This window comes from Delphinus delphis, chromosome 3, assembly GCF_949987515.2.
Source record: "Delphinus delphis chromosome 3, mDelDel1.2, whole genome shotgun sequence".
In the NCBI taxonomy this organism is placed as follows: Eukaryota; Metazoa; Chordata; class Mammalia; order Artiodactyla; family Delphinidae; genus Delphinus; species Delphinus delphis.
Window position 1 is genome coordinate 130,281,772 of NC_082685.1, and position 20,422 is coordinate 130,302,193.

The 20,422-nt window shown below is 35.3% G+C and overlaps 1 protein-coding gene across 14 annotated transcripts in view; it reads left to right on the plus strand.

Moving 5' to 3' along the window:
* The window catches only part of SLC38A9 (solute carrier family 38 member 9), a 110,176-nt gene that overhangs the window by 19,854 nt on the left and 69,900 nt on the right, over positions 1 to 20,422 (plus strand). For 12 of the 14 annotated variants that reach the window (XR_009519011.1, XR_009519010.1, XR_009519009.1 and 9 more), the window contains one exon: positions 1,688 to 1,835. Coding sequence is in view for 8 of the 14 variants with exons in the window: in XM_060009484.1 (XP_059865467.1) it covers positions 1,723 to 1,835 (113 nt within the window). In the remaining 6 variants the exon portion in view is untranslated. Of the gene's footprint in view, positions 1 to 1,687; positions 1,836 to 3,564; positions 3,731 to 20,422 lie in introns of those variants that run through there. The other 2 variants (XM_060009482.1, XM_060009483.1) reach the window with 2 other exon arrangements.

Genomic DNA, 20,422 nt, shown 5'->3' on the forward strand with positions numbered 1-20,422 from the left:
GCCAACGCCCTCTCTTCAACTTTAAAATGCATCCATTGAGTTTTAAATTTTGGCTATTACATTTTGTGTTACTATATTTTTTCTTTTTTTTTATTTATTTAGGCCTAAACATTCATTCTGGTCCTTTTCAAATATGCTGTTACTTTTTGAAAATGTCCACTTTTTCCTTTATTTGTTTAAACATAGGAAGCATAATTATTTTATAATCTTATTCTGATATCCCTATAGTTGAAGTCTTTGTGGATCTGTTTCTGCTATTTCTTCTGGTTCTCACTAATAGTACTTTGTTTCTTTATATGCTAGGTTATTTTTGACTATGTACTGTTCATTGTTCTTGAAAGATTGTTAGCAAGTCTTTTGAGGCCTAGGATCAATCTTTTCTGTATCCTCATAGAAAAGATTTACATTTGCTTCGGCCAATTGCCTATAAGCTCTACCAAGCAAGTAACCTGAAATTATATTCACAGGTTTAAGTGTTCTTTGATCACCTTGCAAATCCATATGCGGTGCAGTTTGTGGTATATAATATTTCCCTCAAGCGCGCGCGCGCGCACACACACACACACACACACACACACACACGCTGTAGTCATTGTCAAGAAAACTTGTTTGTTATTCCTTTGTGAGGGAGTGAGGCACTTTTACTTCTTGTTAACTCCTAATCTGATGGTAAAGTTCTTTGTAGTCCCAGCTGTATGGGAAGTACGGAGAGGAGATGATTTCTTACTTACAGTCGTTCCTTACTTTGGGTGAATCTTGGGTTTTGTCTTCTATTTTCTCAATACTTCACAAGGTCTTGAAAACCTCAGCCCAGTTTCTCCTGGCACAGCAAATACCCTCAGAGCAGAAGCAACTTCATTGAGCTACTTACTTTCTAGGTTCCTTAAATTCACCTGCAAATGGCCTGCTTTTCCTTACTAAAAGGTGCTTTTCAAAAATTTTTAAAAAATATTGTATCCAACCTGCTGTATAAAAAAATAAATTAAATTAAATTAAAAAAAACAACAACAACAAAGATTGTAAAGGGCTTCAAGAGGTCATATTGTCCATCACCCTACCTCAGCTGTGCTGTACATACTGTAACAGTATTAGAAATTTAAGATGACTTCCTTTATACCTGACCAACCTCTTAATTTTTTTTTTAACACACTGACTCCTATTTTCAATTGATGTTTAATTTGTATTATATTCACTACTTTTTAATTTTTCTCTCTTATTGGTTTAGGAAACTTTTAAAAGATCTTCACAAACACAGCTATTTTATTATGTTAAAAGTTTTAATGTTTTGATTTCCAGCTGTCATCAGCAAAGTTTTAATATATTTCACAGACAAAAAAATAAATAAAATGAACGTATGAGATCTCTGATTTAAAAAAATAATAATAATATTTTATCCAGTATTTTTAGTTGTTTTCTGCAGGAAAATGAGTCCAAGTAGCCTAATTTATTTTATTACTGGAAATGGATTGCCCTGCTTCTTTTTTACTAAGCTGAAAAATAAGCAGTAACTCCATTTCAACTTAACAGGTTTCTGATAATATAAATATTTTAGGCATGTAGCTCATTAAGATATCTTCAGCAAATTCCTGTGTTTTTTCAATTTCTTATGCATGCAAATATATTACCTATTAATAAAATATTTTTTAAATTAAACTTTAAATTGTTTCTCTTTTCTGATTTATTATAGGACTGACTTCTTCAGTGCTTAGAGTCTGAGAAAAAATGGCAAATATGGATAGTGATTCTAGCCATCTTCTCATCCCTGAGGTAGATAATGAAATAAATCCTGGACCTATGAATATCCAGTTTGATTCATCAGATATAAGATCCAAAAGGTAAGTGTTTAAAATAAAATATTTATTTTATAATTAAGGTTTTTAATTATTAATATACAACTAATTATAACCAAATATATATAACTTTGATTATAAAATATCCAGTTTCTTACAGGATCTGTATGTTTGTATGTGGTAGAGAATAAATATAAATACTCTTTTCTCACTTATATCTGACTTTTTATACTAAACTCCACTTGTCTGTCAGGGGTGGTTGGGAAGTTTTATGAAGTAAGATGCATATAACTCATTTAACAAATATATATTGATTATCTGATTTGTGCAAGGTAATATGCGAGGTGCTGGGGATAGAACAGTAAAAGTAATACGTAATCCTTACCTTCATTGAGCTTAAATTCCAGCAGATAGTTTAAGATAAGTAGAGTTTAAAATTTGTTTCATTGCGTACCTGGAAAACCCAAAAGAATCCACTGAAAAATTATTATAAATAATAAGACAATTCAGTAACGTGGTTGTTTACAAAACAGGCAAAAATAAATAGCATTCTGATGAGAAAATATAATGAAGAAAAAGATAAAATACATAGGAATAGCCTTAAGGATGTGCAAAATCTATATGAGAGAAACTTTAAAATACTACTGAGAGACCTAAAATAACATGTAGAATATTTCTTCAAATCTGAGATGCTGATTATAAGTTGTGCTGCTTTTTTTTAACTATTTATTTATTTATTATTTATTTGGTTTCGCCATGTCTTTGTTGTGGCAGCTGGGCTCCTTAGTTGTGGCATGCAAACTCTTAGTTGCGGCATGCATGTGGGATCTAGTTCCCTGACCAGGGATCGAACCCAGGCCCCCTGCATTGGGAGTGCAGAGTCTTATCCACTGCGCCGCCAGGGAAGTCCCTGTTGTTTTTGTTTTTAATATAATACATAAACTGCTACCGATACCTCTGATGCAACAATTTCTTTGGACTTCGAATTTTATTTTGATGTTCACTAGAAGAACTCTTGTAATTATAAAAATAAAAATATAAACAAAATATATCAGTTAAGATATTACAAATCTGATTCTTCGCATATAGAGTCTAATTCTTCTGAATCACTTTTTGACTTGCATTCATCAAAATCAGTGTTTTTTTTCCTGCCTACACAAAATTGTCCTTAGTATCACTGAGAACATTGATAGTGTAACATTTCTTGAAAGAATTTTCTTCCTAGTCACTGACACTTTTTAGTTTTGATGCTTGCACTTTCCTGATCTTACCAGAAGGTGTCACAGAAAGCTTTCTAAACACTGTGGCTCACATTTCTTCCTTAAATGGTCCCTAAATGGTTTGATGACTGAAACGATCACAGGTGACAGTTACCTTCGTGCCACCAGAAATAATTACTTTCATGACTGCCACCTGGCTGACAGTGATTAAAAGATGTCCTGAATAATGAGATGCATCCATATTTTAGAAATGATTAAATGTGCATATTAGAATTAATAAGATAAGACATGTAACAAAAAGGCATATACTGGTCTCAGTAGGGAAGACTCTAAAATAAAATGTCATGCTCTTTAAATTTTAATCTGTAAAATTAATGTGATCTGCCCCTCACCAAAAAACATGCCAGCAACCAATTCCAAAGTTTACATGGCCCAACAATTTCATTTCTAAACATTAATTTGCAATGTCAAATAATATATGCACAAGGTTGTTTAATGCACTATTTTTTATAATAGCAAAAGTTTGAAAACAACTAAAATGTCTTTTCTTATAGGACTGGATAAATAAATTATGGCACATTGATACAATGGAATATTTTTCACCCATTGAAAAGAAGGAAGTGGCTTTATTACATATCAAAATGGAACAAGTCTTCAACTTATTTTGTTAAATGAAAAAAGTGAAGTGCAGAGCAGTGTATATAGTATACTACCATTTGGGTAAAAACAACATTAACAAGTTATATATTATGCAAATATGTATAAATGACTCTGGGGGAATAAATGGGAAACTGTAAGAGTGGTTGCCTCCTCAGAAGGAAACTGAGTGCTTGAGGTGGGACGTGTGGCAGATTACTATTTGGGAAATGCCCAACTATTCATCAACCCCACCTCTTTGCCAGCGGAAGCCTAACCGTGTTAAGGGTCGAAGTAGTTTCCAGTCCAGGAGATGAAGGAGGATTGGTTTAAGCTAGTCTTGATAATCCCATTTCCATTTTCCAGATACTTAATTTTTTAGTCTTTTTTGCAGCTAGAGCAGTGTGAAATTATCACATGAGAAATTTATCTTTGTTATTTAAGGTGGCCATCAGAGAAGATAATGAAATGAATCTTGTAATTTTCACTTATATGTTCCAATATCACTGAATACAAGGACTAATGAATGCTGATTAAATGCTCAGGATTTTCTTGAAACCTCTAAATTCTATGATAAATAATTGACCACTGTGACAATAGAACATAGGTCATTAAAGTGTATTCCACTGCAGTAGGTTGGCAGGAGTTCAAACAGTTCTCTGAGAATTTGTTTAACCGTGTAGGTTAAATGGAAATATATTTTCTATAATGAAACTTGTCAAAATAAGAGGGAATCAACTATTTTCAATCAGGATAACTATCTAGGTAAGCATGTTTTAAGGAAGGCAAATATTTATAGGGGTTTAGCAGTATTGAATGCTAATTTACTTGTGAAATAATTTCAGAAACTTATTTGATGAGGAAAAAAACAGGAGTACCTTAAAACATTGTTATTTCACTTTATATACATAAATCTCAGACACAGTGAGGGAAGTGTCTTCAATTAGAAGAACCAACTTAGACAACTATTTCCAAAACTTCAGTCATTTTAGAGTCACCTTATGACTTTGGTGATATCCCAGTACCACCTGTGTAATATTATAATTTAATATTTTTTTAAATTTATTAACGTTGAAAAATTAGGGTTAATTTAGCCTCATCTTCATGTATTCGTGAAATGAAGTATTGTTTATACTTTTTTCTAATATGCATTGCAGTAAATACCAAGTAGTTAAAATAGCGTTTATCCTTGTGCTACCTAAAATCATCTTACATATAACCACACTTTTGGAAACTGTCTTAGGCTGTTAGAATATAAAGAACAACATTTGATAATTTTAGATTGCTTATCCTCAGTTTAGTTTGTGGTTGACTTTATCTCTTCCACTAGGTGGCAGTCAAAATTATGTTTTGGTTCAAATATAAGAATTTTAAGAACTGCTTTGGACTAAAAGATAACGTGCTGGACCTGCTTACCATTTTGTTGGACCTGGGGTCTAATTAGACTTAGGTGGAAGAAGGAGCTTGTCACTGTAGAGGAATGATACATGTCATAATTATTTGGATTATTTAGGGACCTTTTGCAAACTATACTAATCCACTTTTCCCTCTGCATGCCTCCACTCCCCTCCCCTCTCCTCCCCTCCCCTCCCCTATTAGTTTTTTTTACCTGGTTTGGGGTGGAGTGAGGAATGTGGGTGGCAGGACAGGAAGGTTTAGAAATCTGCTATACTGTATTTGATAATATTCCATTGGCAATCACTGGTCTTAGAGATTGTTTTCCTGCTTTTCCCAGACCAAATATTAGACCTGGTATTCAGGATTGCTTCATGCTTTGCTGCTACTCTGGGATTATGACCTTTGGGAGTTGACCACTCCAGCCAGCCTGAAACCAAATTGTGAAGTGGTTAATTTGGCTTTGCACTTCCCTTTTTCCATTTTTTCAAACTCTGTTTCCTCTTCCTTTTTTCCCAGGACCTAGGGCTTTCTTGCCCCTCTCTACGTGCCCAGTTTTTCTCAGGGAATTCACTCAAAAATTTCCTCTAGACAGTGCTTTGTAAGTTATACTTTTTCTTCCTCCCCTTATTCACTAGTGCTTATCTGTCCTATTCGTGCAGGGCTTTCTTGTCTGTTTAGGTGTTACGATGGCAAACAATCTGATGTGTCAAAGACCTACTCTATTACTTTTCCATGGCTGTTTGCATTTTAATAAGGAGAATCCTAGAATATAAAAGCCTAACCTAGGGCTTCCCTGGTGGCACAGTGGTTAAGAATCTGCCTGCCAATGAAGAGGACACGGGTTCGAGCCCTGGTCCGGGAAGATCCCACATGCCGCGGAGCAGCTAAGCCCGTGCACCACAACTACTGAGCCTGTGCTCCAGAGACCGTGAGCCACAACTACTGAGCCCACACACCACAAGTACTGAAGCCCACGTGCCTAGAGCCTGTTCTCTGCAACAAGAGAAGCCACCGCAATGAGAAGCCCGTGCGCCACAATGAAGAGTAGCCCCCTCTCACTGCAACTAGAGAAAGCCCACGTGCAGCAACGAAGACCCAACACAGACAAAAATAAATAAATTAAATAAATAAATAAAAGCCTAACCTAAAGGTTAGATTTTTCTAAATGATAACATTTCAAGTACTCTGGTAAGCCAGTGGGGTAGAGGTAGACATTGAAAATAGGCAGTTCCAGGTGCCCTTCAAACATACTAAGCATGCTTATGGCCCCTATTTTTTTTTTTTTTAGAGTGTCTACTTGTCTACACATCTGTAAACTGGCCTCTCACTTTCATCTGTCAATAATACTATCACTGAATAGCAGGCTGAATTGATTCTTTTTGGTATTTGTGGTCCTGGGTTGGAGGGCGCATAACAAAGTGAAGAGTTTATCTATTAATGTGCCCTGGACCAATAACAGTGATTATTGAGGCTTGGTAGTTTCATAGTTGGGGATTTATACAGAGCTAGAAAAGTAGTTTTCCCAGGAGGACTGGTTTCCAGAGCTGCATAAATTGCATTTTGAGGAACTTGCCATCTATGTTAAATAGACAGGACCAGGGCCCTTAACCATTTATCAGTGCCATGGAGCTGATACCAACTTGCTGATTGTATTACAACTTCTGTACCCTTCCCTCTCCTTCCTCCTTTTCTCCCTACTCTCTTCCCCCTCCTCTTTTCTCTCCCTTTTTAGTCCACTTCTCTAACCTCTCTTCTCCCCACTCTCCACCATTATTTTTCTCCAGTGGAACTCTTTTTGCTAAACGCTTGAAGAGAGCAACCCTGGCCATGGATTCAGAGATGCTTTAAATCTAACTAAAGGGACTTCCCTGGTGGTGCACTGGTTAAGAATCCTCCTGCCAATGCAGGGGACATGGGTTCAAGCCCTGGTCCGGGAAGATCCCACATGCCGTGGAGCAACTGAGCCCGTGTGCCACAACTACTGAAGCCCATGTGCCTAGAGCCGATGCTCTGCAGCGGGAGAGGCCACTGCAGTGAGAAGCCAGCGCACTGCAACGAAGAGTAGCCCCCTCTCGCCACAACTAGAGAAAACCTGCGCACAGCAGCGAAGACCCTATGCAGCCAAGAATAAATTAATTGATTTAAATAAATAAATAAATAAATAAATCTAACTATGGACTTTGTTAGAATGGGATCTTATTTCTAGTCCCATCAGAACCTTTTTATTCTCTCAAGTTCATAGGTTCTTTTACTTCTGTCTCTCTTTCCAGATGTCTTTGTTTGCTTAACTATCCTTTTGTATCCATATCTGCTTGCCTGAGTTGCTTCCATTTCTTTCCTTATTCTCTCTGGTCTGTCTGATTTTGCTGTTTCCTTCGTTGCCTCTAAACTAATGCTTTATTTTCTTCCCTTTCTTCCTCCCTCATTGACATTATTTGGACAAGCCTGAAGAAAGAGGGAGCCTAATGAGTTTGACCGGTGCTCATTAGCACCAATCAAGTGTGTTTTGTTGGGAGGAAAGGGTATGAAGAGTTGGGCTAGCATCTTTCTCTGTCTACTCAGTATTATAACATCTCCAAGTATATAGTTGAAAAGGCTTTTAGTGTGTAAACCAAAAAAAAATAATGCAGGGGGCTGCAAATAAGAAAAGAGTTTATTGGGGGGGGTCTTAAAATTACAATTCGGGAGACACAGATTTGGGTAATCCTGAAAGAGTGTTCTGAGGAAGAGAAAGAGTCAGGGGCTTATAAAGACAAAAAGCCACGAGGTTGTTAAAAATTGCCTGGGAAGGATTGTGATTTATCCTTAAGGAATCACAAGTTGTTTTAGGATAGGGGTCCTACAGGTAGATAGACTGTCACTAGTTATTTTAGGGTAAGGATCCAATAAGTATCTTGAGTTTCTGGCATATGTTCTGGATGACTTGCTTGTAAGGTCAAAAGGTCACACTCCATCCAGGCTGAGACATGCGTGAGTCACAATTCCTTAATGGCTTCCCGGCTCCATTTTAGAGAGCTCTCAGCAATACCAACTCCATTTGGATTTTCCTTTCACAAGTAATTATACTATTACTGCAAAAGCAATGAAACCAATTGCAAATGTACAATAAGAAAACTGAAACTCCTTTTAACAAAGACTTAAAATCAAGTGTTTTAAAATTATGGAAGAACATGAAATTTATGGATCTTGTTAAAAGCCTAATGGACGACTGTAACCCAAAGATAAGGAACTGATGTAAAAATAACATACTGAGATTATGTGTCTTTGGCTTGCCTATTATTTTTTAGTCTTAGTCTGAAATTGTCTCCAAAAGGCTATTACATTTTTTTCTCTGGCTTCTTTTTTTAAGATTTCTTCTTGGAATCTGTTCTGTATTCCTTTGTCACAAGGTATGGTTTCCAAGATCTTTTAAATATTTTTTTTTATTTATTTATTTATTTTTTTTTATTAACATCTTAAGATCTTTTAAATATTAAGAGAGAAGTGAATGCCTCAACATTTTAAGTGAGGAAATATGTTTTCTATACAGTAACATAGAAAATTACTTTGGTGCTATACTTAATTTAAAAAGCCTGATTCATTGCAACAGAATCACACTTCCTCATTTTTTCTATTTCAGTTAGTTTATAATTTATCTTGGCATGTTCTCACTACTTCAATTAAGGTTATTTCTCTCAAATTTGAATTTGAATTCCAACAATTCATATCTCATATTTGAATTTGAATTTCATCAAATTGAAATTTGCATTTCCTCAAATTCATATATGACTTGTTTATTCTAACACGAGTTTTTATATCTACCAATACCTCTGATTTTTTATTTTCTTATACCTCTTCTGTAGAATAGCTGAATCTTCTCTTAAATCCTGTCTTATTCATTATAAATTGATGTAGGCATTAGTGTTCATTCTTTGTTGTTATGCCCTACAACTTACATATTAAAATTTATGTTAATTTATTATATTACTTTTATTTTGTTTCTCCTTTATTATAGTTAGAGAATTATTTTTATTTTTTATTATTTTTCTTATAAATTTATTTATTTATTTATTTTTGGCTGCATTGGATCTTCGTTGCAGCACACGGGCTTTCTCTAGTTTTGGGGAGCGGGGGTGCAGGCTTCTCATTGTGGTGGCTTCTCTTGTTGCAGAGCATGGGCTATAGGCGCGCGGGCTTTAGTAGTTGCGGCACACAGGCTCAGTAGTTGTGGCTCACGGGCTCTAGAGCGCAGGCTCAGTAGTTGTGGTGCACGGGCTTATGGCTTTATGCTTTATGGCATGTGGGATCTTCCCGGACCAGGACTCGAACCTGTGTCCCCTACACTGGCAGGCAGATTCTTAAGCGCTGAGCCACCAGCGAAGTCCCTATTTTTATGAATATTTTCTATTTTATTTATTTCAGCTTTATTGAGGAATAAGGCTAGTAAATTTGGGTGTTAAAAATAATTGCTTAAAAAGAGGGCATGGTCCTTAAACGTTGCTAGTGGGATTGAAACATGGTATGGCCACTCTCTTTTCCTTCCAGTTTTTTGAGATATAATTGACATCCAGCATTGTATAAGTTTAAGGTATACACCATAATGATTTGAGTTACATACATTATGAAATGATTATCACAATAAGTTTAGTGTACATCCACCATCTCATATAGATACAAACTTTAAAAAATAGAAAAATTTTTTTTCCTTATGATGAGAACTCTTAGGATTTACTCTCTTAACAACTTTCATCTGTAACGCAGAAATGTTAACTATATTTATCATGTTGTACATTACATCACTAGTAGTTATCTTGTAACTGAAAGTTTGTAGCTTTTCACTGCCTTCATGCATTCCCCACCCTCACCCTGCCTCTGGTAACCACAAATCCAGTCTCTTTTTCTATGAATTTGTTTGGTTTTGAAGTATAATTGACATACAACACTATGTTAGTTCCCATTACACAACATAGTGATTTGATATTTCTGTACATTTTTAAATGACCAGCACGATAAGTTTAGTTACAGTCTGTCACCATACAAAGATATTACACTGACTGTATTCCCCATACTATTCATTTCATACCCGTGACTCCTTTTGCAACTGGTATAGCCACTTTTTTTTTTTTTTGGTATAGCCACTTTTGAAAAACAGTTTGATAATTCTTAAAAATGTAAATATAGAATTATCATTTGACCTAACAATTCCACCCCTAGGTATATACCCAAGAGAATTGAAAACATATGTCCACACAAATATAAAGAAATGTCCATAACATTTATAATAGCCAAAAGTGGAAACAATCCAAATGTCCTTCAGTTGATATATGTATAAACCAAATGTGATATATCCATACAACAGAATATTATTTGACTGTAAAAAAGAATTAAAATATCAATATATGCTACAACATATATGAACCTTGAAACCATGCTATGTAAAAGAGGCCACACAACAAAAGACACATATTATATGATTCAGTTTATACAAACTATTTAAATTAGGTAAAGTCATAGAGACCGAAAGCAGATTAATGGCTGCCAGGGGCTGAAGAGAGGGGTTAATGGAGTCCAGGATTTCTTTTGGGGGTGATGAAAGTGTTCTAAAGTTGATTATGGTGGGACTTCCCTGGCGGTCCAATGGTTAAGACTCCCTGCTTCCACTGCATGGGGCATGGGTTCGATCCCTGGTCAGAGAACTAAGATCCTGTATGCCTCATGGCAGAGCCAGAAAAAAAGAAAAAAACAAAAATTGATTATGGTGATGGAGGCACAACTCCATAAATGTTCTAAAAACTATTGAATCGTACATTTTAAGTGGGTAAATTTTATGGTATGTGAATTAATATCTTAATAATTTTTTTTTTAATTAAAGAGGGCATGGGGGATTTCTGCTTACAACAAGGGCAGATTAAGGAATTTGGACCAACCATCTTGCTGAGAATAACTGGAAAAACTGACCAAAAAAAATTTTTTTAATCTGCCTAAAGACATGGGAGAACTGATAAAACAATGAAGAATAATGGGGTCTAGATCAAGAAGAAGGAGGAAACGAAGAGAGGGGAGTCCAGCATTTCCTCAAGGGTATCTGCCAATTCCAGTTTATTAGCTGAATGACTATTAAATTGACAGAGCTTTCAATAGCTTTACAAGGCTAGAGGGAGAAAAACTGGAATCCAGGGTTCACTAATAGTAGGTAGGCCCCATGCAAGCTTTAGGTTGGAAGCCCTAAGGTCTATAAGCCTAGAAATATGAGTGAACTGGAAATAGAATGGCCTTCTTTCAGGGACTGTAGCTCAACTTTAACTCATCTCAATCCCTAAAACTGGATTAAGGTAATCTAGGACTGCTAAGTGTCTCAAATTGGCTCCCAAAAGCAAATGTAAACCCTTTCTAAAGAAAATAATATTATTCTAGGCTTCAACTTACTTATACTGTTTTCTGTATACTAGAATTTTATTAAGTATTATGCCAGGTACTTAATCAAAAATAGCTAGGCATAAGAGAAGATGAGACAACATGATTAGAAATTAAGAGACTTGATACACAATAGACAGATGATCCAGACAATGGAGTTATCAGAAACAGACTTTTTAAAGACTATGTTTAATATGTTCAGGGAAACTGAAATAAGGTTGAGAATTTTGGCACTGACTAGAAATGTAAAAAAGAACCAAATTCATGGAAAATATTTATTGAATAAAAAAATAATGGAAAATCTGAAACTAAAAACTAAGAAACAAAAAACAGTAACCTAAGGTAAGAAATCAATCAATGATGAAAACAAATCAAGGCAAGGATGTAGAACAATGGGAATGATCATGCAGTACTAGCGTAAGTGTAAATTAGCATAATCACTTTGGAAAAGGGTTTGTAATTATCTGTTAACATTGAGTATACACTGTTTATAATCAATAGAAATGTGTGTACATTTCACCAAAAGCCATGTACAAAAATATAGATTATGAGTTATTCATAGGAGTGCCAAACTGGAAACAACCCAGATACCCACCAACCAGGAATGGTTAAATAAATTGTATTTTCATGTAATGGAATATTACACAGCTATAACAGTCTACAGCTGCACGCAAGAATATGGATGAATCTCAGAAAGATAATGTTGGCAAAAGAAGCTAGACAGAAAAATACATATTGTGTGATTCCACTTTATGTAAAGTTCAAAAACAAGTAAAACTAATTTTGTGTGTGTGTGCACCTGTGTGCACGTATGTGGGTCTACACTCATTTGAAAATATACTAGAATGTTAACTGATTATTTCTAATGGGTGGTTTTTATTTTCTTCTACAACTTCTATATTATCCTCATACAAAAACAATGTACTACTTTTATAATGAGAAAAAAGTTATTCAGAAAATAAAGATTCCTATAATTTAGGATAAAAATAGTATATACAAAATGAAAAACGCATTTTATTAGAAACAATGTTTAAATCACCTGTGCTTCTATAGGATGATACAAATTATCTTTTTTCTCTACTTAGGGGATGTTTTGTTATTTTGTTTTGTTCTTGTATAGAGAATATTCTGGGGAAAAAAAGCATAAAGAAATATATTCCCATCACATAGAGGCAAGTGTTGTTAAAACATTTTAGTATATTTTTTTCTATCCTTTTCTATGATATTTTATGAGCTCATATACTATATACAATTTAATGTGCTACTTTTTCAGTTTAAATTTCTGTTGAGTGCTCATAATAATTGCAATTGCAATTGTAAGCTATTCCCAAGTTGCCAGCCTGCCTGCCTACCTGTTTCTCTTGTTCTCTGCTTCTGTCCTTCCCTCTCTACTTCCTTCCTCCCTTCCTTTTGTTCTTGTATTCCTTCCTTTTGTCAGTAAACATTCACTAAGTTCTTTTTTGGTGCCAGACACTTTGGGAAAGGAGATAGACCCTCAGCAAAAAAAAGGACGGGAATCACTACGATGAGGGTTTATAAATATTTGGCTTGTTATGTATATATACAAACACACACACATATATTTTTTTTTCTTTTTAACTCAGTACTCAATTTGCATTAGGAAAAAAATACTGATTTAACCCATCCTGATCCAGCATTACAAAGAACCCATGGGATCATATCCCAGCGAGTAACTATGCTGTAGAGTATGGCTAAGCCCAGCCAGGAGTAGAATGAGGTCATCTATGGTACTGATGGCTAGGTGCTTTGGGGGTTTCGGTGCAGGCATTGCTCTGTGTAAGAACATTCAGTGGTCTAGGGCAGGAGTCAGCAAACTATTTTTTTCTGTAAAGAGCCAGATAGTAAATATTTTAGGCTTTGTGGGCATATGGACTCAATTTTGCCATTGTGGAGTGAAAGCAGCCTTAGATAACACGTAATTGCACAGGCCTTGCTGTGTTCCAATAAAACTTTATTTATGAAAACAGGCCATGGACCAGATTTGTCCTGTGTATCCTTGGCTACCAACCTCTAGTCTGCAAGGAGAGACTCTGGACTCAGGTGTAAGCAGCCACAGGGACTGGTACTTCTGCTGTGACCCCTAGGATACCTCTTGCCTTGCTTTTAGAGAAGTTAAAAAAGTGAGGATACCTCTTGCCTTGCTTTTAGGATACCTCTTGCCTTGCTTTTAGAGAAGTTAAAAAAGTGAGGCCCACTCACCTTAATTTCACTCCACCCTCACAGTTGCTTTTAATGAAGTTTTTCTAATCAAAGTAGCCTTTTGGACAACAGAACAACCTCCAGCCTCCCCCTGAACCTCATGCCCTTGCAGCAAGCCTAGAGTTCTTTGGCAAGGTCATCCAAGGATTTTAACTGCCATAAACTGTAGAGATAGTGACTGAAGCTAGGAGTGATAAATAAGGGGTAAGTACCAGGTTTCAAGGAATAGTAAAAAGTTTTACAATAAAAATTATTCTTAAGAATCACTGAAATGTCCCATAAAGCTGTAAGCAATTTTCCATATTCTTTCTGAATATCATTTTAAATAAATATGTATTATTTAAATATATCATAATTTAACAATGTTTAACCACTTAATGTTTTATTAAGCTGTTTACAATTTTAATTATTTTAAATGGTGCTTTGATTAGCAGCTTTCTACATATCGTATTTAAACCATATTTTGATTCCTTCTGATAGACTGTCAAAGTATAATTATTAGAATAAAAGGATGTAAAGCACAATTAAGGTTCTTGATATATATAGCCAAATTGTTTTCTAGAAAGGTTGTACCACGTTATACTCCTACCAGCAATATGTGAAAGTTCCTGTTTCAAAATCCCCTTTCTAGCACTGTTTATTTTCTTTTTTACTAAAACATCTTATATTTTGTTTATAAAACTTTCCTATATGTAAAAGTTGGTAAGAGCCAGTTGGCAGCAGGTTTCACGTTGGACACTTGCCTTTATCAGTCTATTCTGTTATTTTGGGATTGGTTTGCGGAGTAACATGTCATACAACCAACAATGGATTCTGGTCAGACTACTACAGTGTTTGCCGTCTGGGTTGAAAATACAGCCATGGTCACCTGAAAGGCCAGTTTGTGTAGACGATTTGTTGCTGTCTTTCCAGTGGCAAAGCAGAAGTTCTCTTAGCCCATTTACCTTTCTTGGGAGCCGTGATAAAGACTTCTAAGGCATGATAAGTAGTATCCCTTTCTTAAGTTATGGAAGAAGAATAAGAAAGAGGCTCCTTTTCTTTGGTAGTCTGTTTAAAGAGTAGATGAATTTTTGTTTTTTCAATTTTTAGATAACAGAATGAAGGTAATGAAGAAAGCAATTTAGTGTTCATCCGAAGAATCATATGTATATATTAAAAATAAGATTTATCTTAATATATATACTTAATGAAATATTTACCTTCTTTCATTATGTTTCAAGGTTTTTGGGGTTTTTTTGTGTGTGTGGTACACGGGCCTCTCACTGTTGTGGCCTCTCCCGTTGCGGAGCACAGGCTCTGGACTCGCAGGCTCAGCGGCCATGGCTCACGGGCCCAGCCGCTCCATGGCATGTGGGATCTTCCTGGACCGGGGCACGAGCCCGTGTCCCCTGCATCGGCAGGTGGACTCTCAACCACTGCGCCACCAGGGAAGCCCACGTTTCAAGTTTTTGAGGAAATTTTAGTTAAAATGCTAGCCTGGCAATTTTCTTCCCTGCTTTTTTTTTTTTTCTTTTCTTTTTAACAGGGAATAACTAGGTTTTGAAACTAGAAATTTCATTTCTTTTCCAGAAATTCTTTTGGTAGATTTGTGTAACAAGGAGAATAATAATTGGCATGACATTACAGGTTGAAGCCTACAGTGTCTCTGTAATTTATTTGTTCATAGTTAATATAATTATTTATAACTAAGTATATAATTAAGTATATCTTAATTATAATTTATAATTAAGTATTGTTAATCTTCCTTTGTGGAATGTCAGTCAGTATGTTCCATTGGAACTGCTTTTTCTAGATAGAAGATAGGATGTGGTGATGCTGGTGTTGTTATTGTTTTATATCAACCTAGTGAAAAACTAAAGAACTGTTATGTTTGTATTTACTTACAGGTGCTTCTAGCATCTTAACTTTATTGAAAGTTCCTGATGTTTATATAATTCTTTTAGCCTCATTCCAGTGCTGATACTAAAAACAAAACAAACAAAAAAACCCTTGTATTTCTGTTACTGATCATTTTGTAACCATGAAAGAAGAGATTGTTGGTTTTCAGGACAGTAGAATTAAAACAATTTATATGTTTTTAAAAACCAAAATTTGAAAGCATGAATTGCATTGAAAGAATTTTTAAATTCATTCTTAGCAGAATCTGCATTTAATTAAACATATAGTTTAATTAGACCTGAGAATTAATATTCAGGTCAAGTTCTTTGTCCGTATGTCATTAATGAAGATGTCTACTCATGGCTTAGTAACAGCTTAGAATTCTAAAATAAAGAACCCATAACCTTCAACCCGGTGTTTATTAACATTGACTTTTTTCATATCATCCTCATCAGTTAAAAAAATAATAACAACCTAAAACTTTGGGACTGTATATATTTATGTGTGTGTATGTGTGTTCGTTTGCAAATTATATACATGTACTTATGTACTTATAAATTATGTATATTATAAAACATAAAAATAGAAAATTTTAAATTATAAGATGTAATGATCTTGATAAAATTAAAATTTTATCTATTAACAGTACATTAAAACTTTTGCTTTCACTTTATAATATTAACAGTAACAATAGAATATGCTTTATTATTTTTGAGACTCTTATAACACCTTGCCACAATAGTAATTCAAGCTGATTTGAAATTCATTTCTGCTCATCCTACAATTATGTGGAAGTTTTTGTTGAAATTTGCCTGGTTAAATTTATCCTCCCTGATATGACTCAGTTCTTACATTTAGTGATTGCTGTGCTAGTTTGTGTATTCTGGTATCCCATGTTATTTTTAAAGTCCAAAATACTCCTGTTTTTAGTGGCTTAAAACTGTTAATTTGGAAACAGCCAGTAGCTTTATTCACCTTTCTTGGTTCTCTCTCCAGTCTATCATCCGACCTCTCCTCTGCTTCAAAAAAAAAAAAGCATTGATTTAGAGAGAGCCTTCAGAAAGCAGCTGATCTCTTTGCTCGGGGAAGGGGAGAAATTAATAGAATCATCCTTCCCAGGTTAACTGGGATTAAAATCAAAACTGTTACAACCCAGTGGCTTCTGGCCAGAATGCAGGAGCTGCCTAGCTGGTCTGAAAGCTCCATTGGAGGGGAGCTAAATACAATACTTCAGGAATGTCCTTGTTTTTCTCGACCAATTATTCCATGTCTATAAAACTGCAGTTTTGAGTTTTTATTGGTGACAGACATTATTTTCAACAATAAAATCATGTAACAATGGAAACATTTTTAAACATCCATTATCAGAATATTCTCTGTATATTGTGAGTTCTTTTAAGAGCAACTGCTTTCTCAGTCATTGTTAAAATATCTTTACCTTGAAGGGAGATAGATTAGATATGTGGGTGGCTATTTTGGCTTTTGATACCTGCTGTGTACTTACGTAGCATACTGTTGATAGCCACAGTCATCATAGAAGAGGTCAACGAATTTGGAACAGTTGTCTTTTTATAGAAGAAAAGTAGATAATTCGTACTTAAGTTTGACAAATTTTTAAGATATTTTGCCACAAGATAACCAGCAAATTTCTGTATGGTACACAAGATTTTTTCAGTCCCTCTTGGTCTCATTACTAAATTTTGAAAGAATATGTTACTTTAAGATTTGTTTTTAAAGTTCTTTTTACCACATGATATATCATATATACAGAAGAGTGCATGACACATATGTTCAACAACAAGGTCTAGAAATTAGCTGCAGCTCAGAAGTTCCCCATGTGTCCTTCACCAAGCACATCCCTCTTCCTCCCTACAGGTGATCACTCACATGACATTTGTGTGATCATTTTCCTACTTTTCTTTATAATTTATTGTCTGTGTATCCCTAAATACTGAATTCAGCTTTACCTGTGTTTGCATCTCATGTAAATGAGATCACACTGTATGTATTCTTTCGTGACTTTTGTTTAGCATTATAATTTTCATCCAAGTTGTGTATAACTCTACTTTCATTGCCAGTGGTTTCTAGCATTTTATTCTGTAAGTATCTGCAGTTTATTTATCCATTCTACTTTAGAACATATGGGATGTTTCCAGTGTGGGGCTCTTACAAAGAATGCTTCTATAAACATTAATATATGTGTCTCCTGGTATACATATGCAAGAACTTTTCTATGATATATACCTGGGAGTGGATTTGCTTGGCGGTAGTGTATGTGTATATTCAACTTCACTGGATAGCGCCAGACTGTTTTCCATAGGGATTATACCAACTTACATTCCCACTAGAGTTTCCATTGCTCTACCTCCTACTCGTGCTTCATATTGCGAGATTGTTAAATTTTCACCATTCTGATGAACATATTGCGGTATCTCATTCTATTTTTTTCCAAGAGATTGAGGTTGGTAAAATGTTATTAATGATTACTGGTTGTGGGATTATAGGTGATTTTTATATTTTTTATTCTTTTAAAATATTTCCTATAGTATTTACACTTACTTCTTCAGCTACCATTTCATTGCTCTCTTTCCTTTTTACGGAAAATTCCTTGCAAGGATTATTTGTGCTCACCATACCACATTTTCCTCTTGAACCTAGTTCAGACAAGCTTTTTTTTTTTTTTTTGTGGTACGCAGGCCTCTCACTGTTGTGGCCTCTCCCGTTGCAGAGCGCAGGCTCAGCGGCATGTGGGATCTTCCCGGACTGGGTCACGAACCCGTGTCCCCTGCATTGGCAGGCGGACTCTCAACCACTGCGCCACCAGGGAAGCCCCAGACAAGCTTTTGTTCTAACCACTCCACTGAAACTGCTCAATGCAGGTTACCAGTGGTCATTTCATCGACTAGTCCGCATCTCGTTTGTCTTAGCAGTAGCACTTGACAGTCATTTTCTAACCCTGAAAAAGTCTTTAATTTGCTTGAGGATACCACAATAAATTGATTTTCTTATAGGTTGCTGCTTTTCATTTTTTATAGCATTTGATACTTCTGATTATTGCCTCTATCATTTCTCCCCCAGATTTTATTTTAAAATTTTTTAAACTAAAGAAAAGTTAAAAGCATTATCCTTATAATTTTTTATTAACTTTTTTTCTGATTATAAAAGCAATACAAGTTTTGATGATCATACTGTGGTTATATAAGATGTCATCATTGGGGGGAACCTGCGTGAAGTATATATGGGAGCTCTTTGTACTATTTTTTCAACTTCTGTATGAGTCTAAAATTATTTCAAAATACATTTATTCACTACATTTTATTGAGCTCCTACGATATGCCAGGTACTATTCTAACCCCTGGGAATATAGTAGTGGCCAAATTGACAAAAATCCCTGCCCTCATGAAACTTATATTTACTGGAGGTAATCAATAATAAATAAAAAGTATGTGTTATGCTAGGTAGTATAAATGCTAAAGAGAAAAAGTAAGGTAGAAAAGCAGAGATGGTGCATAGGAAATGACAAGGATAGAGAAGAGGGGTTGAAATTTTAGGTATGGTGACAAGGATAGCCAAATGCCTCATTGAGAAAGGGGACCTTGAGGAAGGACTTGAAAGAAGTAAAAAAGCAAGCCATGAAAATATTTAGGGAAGAGGGCTTCAGAGCCTTTGTTTATACCTGAAATTATTAACTAAGGTCCTAAAGTAGGTACATGCTTGCGGTGTGTTGGGAATGGTGAGGAAACTACTGTGGTTAGTGTGGTAAACAATGAAGTCCTAGAGGTGGGGTTGGGGAGAGGTAGCAGAGAGCAGTTTGATACATGAATCAGGAGTTCAGGCTGAAGATAATAGTTTGAGTGCCATCAGCGTACACATGATATTTAAAATTATGTAACTAGATAAATCCACCAAGAGATTGAGTGTAGACAGAGAAGAGAAAATGTCTGGATTAAACTCTGGGTTACTCTGACATTTAAGGGTTGGGGGTTTGAGAAGGAATCAGCAAAGGAGACAGAGTTCTTCCCTTTAGGATTATGTCTTTGTTGGCATGTGAAGTCCTCCATGTACTAACCCAGGTTTACCTCATCTCTTACTACTTCTCTTCTCACTACTTATAGTTATAAAAAATATATTGTGCTCATTTTCTGGGTTCTTTTTACATGCTTTTCCATTCTTTGAAGCACTATTTCTTTCCTCCTGTTCCCCATCCCTGATTAACTCCTTTATATCTTTTAGAATTCACCTCAACAATAGCTTCCTCAGTGGTCTGCCAGACGTGGTTTAGTTTCCCCTTCTATGTACTGTACATATACCCAGCATCACACAATCTTCTTACTCCCATTATTGCTCATAAGCACTTTCTCTCTTTTTCTATTTTTCTTTCTGGATTGGAATTGCTTACTTATGTATCTCCTCCAGTAGATTATGATCCTTGAGGTTCTATGTCCTATTCATCATTTAACATTTAGCACAGTGCTGAATACTTGGTTGGCACTTAAACAATATTTAATAAACTAGAGAACCAATAAATTAATTAGCCATAATAGAAAGAGAAGAGCTTATACAGGCTTAGCCTTTGGAGACAGTGAAGTTGGAGTGTAGAGCAGGGTTTTTGTGAAAGAGGGTGTTATTTAGGCATCAGAGGAAGCAAGAAACATGTCGGCAAGCCAGAAGTTACCAATATTTTTTTTGTAGCAATAAATATCTAGGTACAATGGCTTGATTAACTTCTTTTCGGTCTTCTTTATTGAAAAGCTGCCTTTTCAATAACATAGTGAACTATGTAAGGTAGTTTAAGGTAGTTTCAAGAACATAGTGTTCTACCAAGCAGGTAGATACAAGTACAGTGGGTTCATTATTTTGAATGTTTATTTGTATAAGATGTTTTGA